The following is a 6,317-nucleotide window of genomic DNA, read 5'->3' as shown; positions in this document are numbered from 1 at the left end:
AACTTTTCTTACAGTCTATACACGAAAGGGCTAAACAATACTGTTTTAATAATATCAATTGGTCGGTGCTGAAGTCCATACAAAGTGTCCTTGGTGGGGCTCGGGGAGAAAACACGATAAAAAAAAACCAAAACATTTCCCGCTAACGCAGTAACAGAATGGGGAGTCCTCGCAGGTGCGGAGACATTTATTTTTCTTAATGCAAAGACACTCGTATAAAAAATATGTCGAATTGTTCCCTTTCCCAAAGCTCGGTTCTTTAGGAGATCGCAGAAAGCCGGTTTATGATTAAGGTGATCAGACTTGGCATAAGGACTCTTACGTCCCCCCTAGCCCAAAACATCACGCAAGGCGTTTTTCTTTTAGTAAGACCTTTGGAGCATTATATCGGCTGTACGTGTCCTTCAGGGGGTGGAGTGGGACCGAAAACACTGCTTCCTTAGGCAAATTCGCTAAGTGACTCGTGTACTATCAATGCTATCAGAGTGCACATTATATTTAATCTGCGTGGGTCCGTCTACACCTCGGCTCTGTTCATGACACCTGATTGTCTCTGTCGGGGCGCGGCCTTCACATCACGCAGGGCTTGATGTCTTGACAGACGCTTTGGTGGTGGTGGTGGTGGTAGTAAGATCCACTAGCGGACGGGTGAAACGAAGAAATACCATTAAAATTGAGGACAAAATCTTTCCTGTCACACACCGGGGAGGGATGATGCTGGTAGCGAGGCAGTCCCACTGCAAGAGAAGGAAATAACAAGAGCTGCTCAGAAGTCGGAGAGCTTTTCCCGGGTGGAGCAGTCCTTCCTCCCTCACCCGCAGGGAAGAGAGCCTGCCTGCACAGAGCTAGCACACCGCTCCCTCACCCCCGTCTCGGCTGCCCCTGCAAGGTTTGGTAACTCCTCTTTGGCTTTCCTGGCAGAGGATTTGGACGCTCCCGCAGGGGCAGAGCCTGACCTGCTGCAGGGCAGAGAGACTGGGCATTCCATCGCTCTCAGCGAGGAGGGGAAGTGGTTTCCCCGGAGCCCCTCGTCGCCTGCAGATCGGCTCGGAGCTGCACCCGAGCTCGTAGGACCCTCGAGCCTGCTCTGCGGGGAAGTTCTAGACTACCCAGCCGTGTGGCACGCAGGCTGAGGAGAGGAAGGCATGCGGGGGTGGATGCCCACGGACATGTTCCCGGTACCCCTGGTGCCCCCTGTGCATCCCGGGCTCGCAGACATCTCGGAGCATCCCTCCTGCGTGGGCACTCACGCACTGCTGTCTGCCTGCCCTCTGCCTGGGTACTGTTCAGAGTGGAGGGGTAGTTCAGCCTCTACGTGGGGAGTGTGTTTTTTGTGCGTGTGTGTGAGAAAGTGGAGACCTTGCCACTTGCGTGTTTTCCTGCGTGCACCACACCATTCCAACCCGATTCTCATCTTTCTCTTCCCTCTCCCTACCCCGTTCCTGGAAGGATTTTGCTTCTGACTTGAGTGACTGCAGGTTGAATTCCAGTCGGGATCCATTTGTGTGTTGATACAGTATGTATTTATTTATGTGTGCGTGTGTAAGAGCGCTCACGCCTTTTCGCGTGTGTGTTTTCATAAACATAAGATACACCCTACGGTTCATCAACAACAACAAGCCAAGTACATCCGTGGCACCGACATGCAAATGACCTTGCAAATTCCCATTGTAATTTCCCACAGCCTAAGGCAGCCTTTCGGGGGCCGCATGGGAGACGTTACCCCACCCCCAACACCGAGCCGCAGGACCGTGCTGGGATCTTTGGTCTGGCAGGGTTCCTACTGGATCCGGAGGGGAGGGGAGCATTGCCCGAGCAAGGCCCGCAGGGTAGAGCCAGAGAGAGTTTTTGTTTGGCGTGTGGATGTCAAACTCGGCTAGCGGGATCCTGTCAAATATGACCGAGGGTCAAGGGAAAAAAAAAAAAAAAGCGAGGAGAAAAAAAAAAAAAAAAAACCAAAAAAAAAAAAAAAAAATGTGAAAGAAAGAGCAGGAGAGTGAGGGTGTAGAGTAAAAAAAAGGAAAGAAAAAGAAAAAAAACAGGAGGAAAAGGTTCCCGGTTTTCCTCAGGATGGCGGAGCCGAACCCTTTGGCGGCGTCGGCCGGCGGCGCGCACAACCCGTTCTCCGGCATTGTCCCCTCCTTCACCCCGCAGAGCTCACTTTATAAAAGTGATTATTTCGCTGGATTTCCTTGGCTTTCTAATAACCCTGCTGGTATGCTTACCATAAACTGGGGCACTTTATTACAATCCTGATTCAATCATTTAGCAGGATTTAATAGTCTGCGAAAAAAATCCGGCTCCCCCCGCCCCCCAGCTTCAAAATCCTTTTAGCAGAACCAAGCCTCCTGTTTCCAATTTTTACCTCTCTTATTCTTGGGTCTGATGTAAATTCACGGTTTTAAATCCTCCCTGACGCTGTCATGGGTAGAGAATTATTGACCGATCAACAGCGACTGCCACCGAATTTGCTGTGTATTTAAGTAAGAGAAAGGGAAAGGCGAATTTCACTTGCTACTGCTTTTGCGGGGATAGTAGGAGAAAGTTTATTGCTGATTATAAGTACAAATAAAAAAGCTGGGATCCTTTATCACCACCTCCTTTTACTCTTCTGAAATATTTGTACCACAGAGATTTAACATATCGTGCACAAATAAGGATTGGATCAATTAAAAGAATAAAATAAAGAATTTGGTTTGATTTTTTGTTCAGTCAATCAAGGACTGGTTGTGGCTTGCACTAAAGTCTTGGGCCCAGATACTGAAAGTGTAGAAAATAAGCGGAGAAACACCGTTTTGCTAAGTGTTGTCATTAAATTTGAGCTGCTGGAAACGAACGCTCGAGGTCGGCATTAAGACAGAGTCCAGCGGTCCGTAGCGTCTGTATCCGTCCTTGAACAGAAACAATTCGGATTTTAACCGCCCCGGCCTTGGAAACCGCAGTGGAACTCCGGGAAGACCAGAACCCTTGCTTTTTGTTTTGTGGAGGTATTCTTGGGCTGTTTCTGGATGAAAATTTCTCTTCCAGGAATCAGCTTTCTTACCTCAGGTGTCTGGCAGGAGGAGGGGGCGGCTGCCTCCCAGCCCCGCTGCCCGGGCCATTCCCACTCCTGCACCACGCGTGGCCCCATAGGCCCTGCGTGGCGGACTGTGCGGCCGCAAATAGTAAAACAAACAGAGGGGAAAAAAAGATCCGAAGAAAGAAAAAGAAAAGAAAACAAAAACCCATGCAAAAACAACAAACCAAAGCAGAAATTCCTAACGGAGAAGGTACGTAGTTCGGCGGGGGATGCCCTTGTGAACTCGCCGGCCTCTAGCCCCGGCTCTGACAAGCACGTGGAAGGACGTCCTATAGCTCCGAAAAGTTGCTTAAAACCTCAGCAGCAGAGCCCTGTGGGCACAGAGGAGCCCAGCTGGGGATGCATGTCCTCCGTTCTCTACCCTGAGCCGGTAAGACGGCGACCCGCCTTGCAGCCGCCTGTCCCCAAAAGGAGCGTTAGGGCTATTCAGGGGTTTGGGGCTTTTGTTTTCAAGGGAGGAAAGTTCGCAACTGCTTGTTCTCCCTTGGCAGCCCACGTCCCTTCGGGGATGATGGCAAAGCGACTTGCATGGTGGCTGCTCTGCCCACGGCGACAGCGGGCTGTGGGGAGGCCAGGGCAGGCTGCGGCGCTCGCAGGACAGGAGAATGATTGACAGGCGCCCAGGGAGGGGGCGGGAGGGGACCCAGAGCAGAGGGTCGCCTGTATTTGTTACTTGTTGAAATTCCCATAAAATTGAACAAGACCCCGCTCTCATAGGGGTTAAGTCAGGCTAAAATCCTCTTCGGTGTGGTCCAGCCCAGACTGTCTTTGTTTGCTTAACCTCTGAGACCCACGTTTAAAAGGGCTATTTGGAAAAATTCCCCGTAAGAGCCCAACATCTTTTACCCATTTTTGAGCTCGGATTTTTCTAAGCAGACATTGTCTGTAATCACCGGCCGGGTTGGGGGTGAGGGGGTGGGAGACAGCGACCAGAAAACTCTTTCCCTCCGGTTACAGAAATATACTCGATCCGCTTTAATCTTTCTAGCATTTTTTAAGATAAGGGGGTGGTTTGATGTTAGAGGGTTTTTATTTTCTTTTTAATTTCCCCCCCCCTTTTTTTTTTTTCCCCGCTAGGGTTTAGAGGATAATATTTAACGCCTTTATTTGATTACTCCCGCGGCGCGTCTCAGCGGAGCGCGGTTTACCGAGGCGGCGGCGATGCCCGGCGGCGCTCCCCGCGAACCGAAGCCGCAGCACGGGGCGGAGGGGCCAACCCCGCTGTCCCAGCGGCACACATGTCGCCGGCACCGGGAGGGGGACACGCGAACAGGGACGGAGCCGGGACGAAGCCGGGTTTTCCTCGGAGCGCTCCTCCTTGGCACCGGGCAAGCAGGAGGGATGCTCGCAGCCGCCCCACTCAAACAGCCCCCCGTCCCGAAACAGAACAGCTCCAACCCACGAGTATCTTTTTCTCTCTCGCAGACAATGCACCTTTTTTTTTTTTTTTTTTTTTTTTTTTTTTTTTTTTTTTTTTTTTTTTCCGACACCGTGGTGGTCCGGGGCTCCCCGCGCGAAATTTTTGTCACCGGAGAAAACCCCCTCCGGCGCCGCTTTCCCCGCCGCCCCCGCCGCCCCTCCCCGCCCCTACCTGAGAGGTCGTCGCGGGGGCTCTGGTGCAGGTATCCCTGCTCCAGGGAATAGGAGGGCACGCTGGAGTGGATGCCGGAGGAGGCGGCGTTGGCGGCGGGGAGGCCCTGCTGCTTTATGTAGGGCGAGGGCCCCGAGGCTGTCCAGTGAGCCGAAGGGCTCGTGTAGGGCGAGTGGCACTCGATGGCGCTCGCCATGGCCGGCGACGAGGGCACGGGGCTGCTGCTGCTGTCGGGGCCGTAGTCCCCGTTGGCAGTCACCGGGCAGCTGGCCATGTAGGTCGAGCCGGGGTTGGGAGACATGTGCGGGACGTGGTGGCCGCCGCTGAGTCCCTCGTAGCCGCTGGCCATGGCGTTGGGCATCATGTCGAGGTTGTAGCCGTTGGAGTGGCAGGCGAGGGAGGCGGGGGGCGCCTGGAAGTCGAAGCCCTGAGGGAGGATGGAGGCGCCGAAGCCCAGCCCGTTCATCATGCGGTACATGGGCTTCAGCGCCTGGCATTTCCTCCTGAAGCCGCGGGGCCGCCGTCGGAAGGAGCCCTCCTCGAACATGAACTCGCTGGCCGGGTCGATGGTCCAGTAGTGGCCCTTGCCCGGGCGGCCCAGGCCCTTGGGCAGCTTGATGAAGCACTCGTTGAGAGAGAGGTTGTGGCGCACGGAGTTCTTCCAGCCCTGATAGGAGCCGCGGAAGAAAGGGAAGCGGGCCTGCAGGAACTGGTAGATCTCGCTGAGGGTTAGGCGCTTGGAGGGCGAGCTCTGGATGGCCATGACGATGAGGGCGATGTAGGAGTAGGGGGGCTTCTCGGGCCGCCGCAGCCCCGAGCTGGCCTTCTTGCTCTTGGAGGACGCCGCAGCCGCCGAGGAGGAGGAGGAGGAGGTGGAGGTGGAGGAAGAGGAGGTGGAGGTCTCCAGGGCGGAGGAGGGCGGCCGGCTCATCTGGAGAGCTCCGGGAGCCGGGCTGCAGGAGCGGAGAGGGACGGGGGGCTCCAGCCGCTGCTGCCCGCTCTCGGTGGTCATCTGGCGGAGGGAGGGGAATGGGGCAGGGTGGGGTGAGGCTGGGAGGGAAGGGGGGGAGCCGGGCGGGGTGGGTACCGGGGCGGGGGGTGCCCTGAAGGGGGAGAGCGGGGGGGCGGTGGGAGCCGCTGTCCTCCGGGCACCTCCTCAGCGCGGCGGGCGGCGGTGGGGCGGCGGCAGCGCCCTGCGCATCCCTCCCCGCGGTCCTTTGCGCAATGGCTCCTCTGCTTTCCGCCGGAGCCAGGCACTGGGCGGGATGGACCGGCCCAGCCCCGGCCCCGGCCCCGGCTCTGGTCCGGCCCCCTCCCTCCCTGCGCCGCGCCGCCCGCGGAGGGTCCGCTCAGCGCCGCTCCGCTTCCTCCTCTGCCCCCCACCTGGGGACCATCCCGCTGCCTAATCCGGCAAGGAGAGGAAGCGCAAGAGCCTGCCCCCCGCCCCCCAATCTCTTCCGCACTGTTATTCTTTCATATATACTTTTTTTTTTCCCCCTCTAAAAGGCACAATTCTATCGCCTATCAGTTCCTTCAATCTTGCTATTATTTTTTCTCTTTCCCCGTGACCCCCCTTAAATCCGGGCGAGAAATCAGCAGAGATAGAGACAGGGAGAGGGGGAGCGAGAGGGGGAAGAAAGAGACCAC

General features: G+C 55.8%; 1 protein-coding gene across 1 annotated transcript; it reads right to left on the bottom strand.

Moving 5' to 3' along the window:
- Positions 1–211: 211 nt before the first annotated feature.
- FOXF2 (forkhead box F2) lies at positions 212–5,891 on the bottom strand. The gene is made up of 2 exons (XM_079300062.1): positions 4,671–5,891; positions 212–737 (listed from the first exon to the last, which is right to left on the bottom strand). The coding sequence occupies exons 1-2, from the start codon at positions 5,680–5,682 to the stop codon at positions 571–573; spliced, it is 1,179 nt and encodes a 392-aa protein (XP_079156188.1). The 5' UTR covers positions 5,683–5,891; the 3' UTR covers positions 212–570.
- Between the last annotated feature and the right edge of the window lie 426 nt (positions 5,892–6,317).

Source organism: Erithacus rubecula (assembly GCF_903797595.1).
Source record: "Erithacus rubecula genome assembly, chromosome: 3".
In the NCBI taxonomy this organism is placed as follows: domain Eukaryota; kingdom Metazoa; phylum Chordata; class Aves; order Passeriformes; family Muscicapidae; genus Erithacus; species Erithacus rubecula.
The sequence above is the reverse complement of the archived record's forward strand: the minus strand, read 5'-3'. Positions and strand labels throughout refer to the sequence as shown.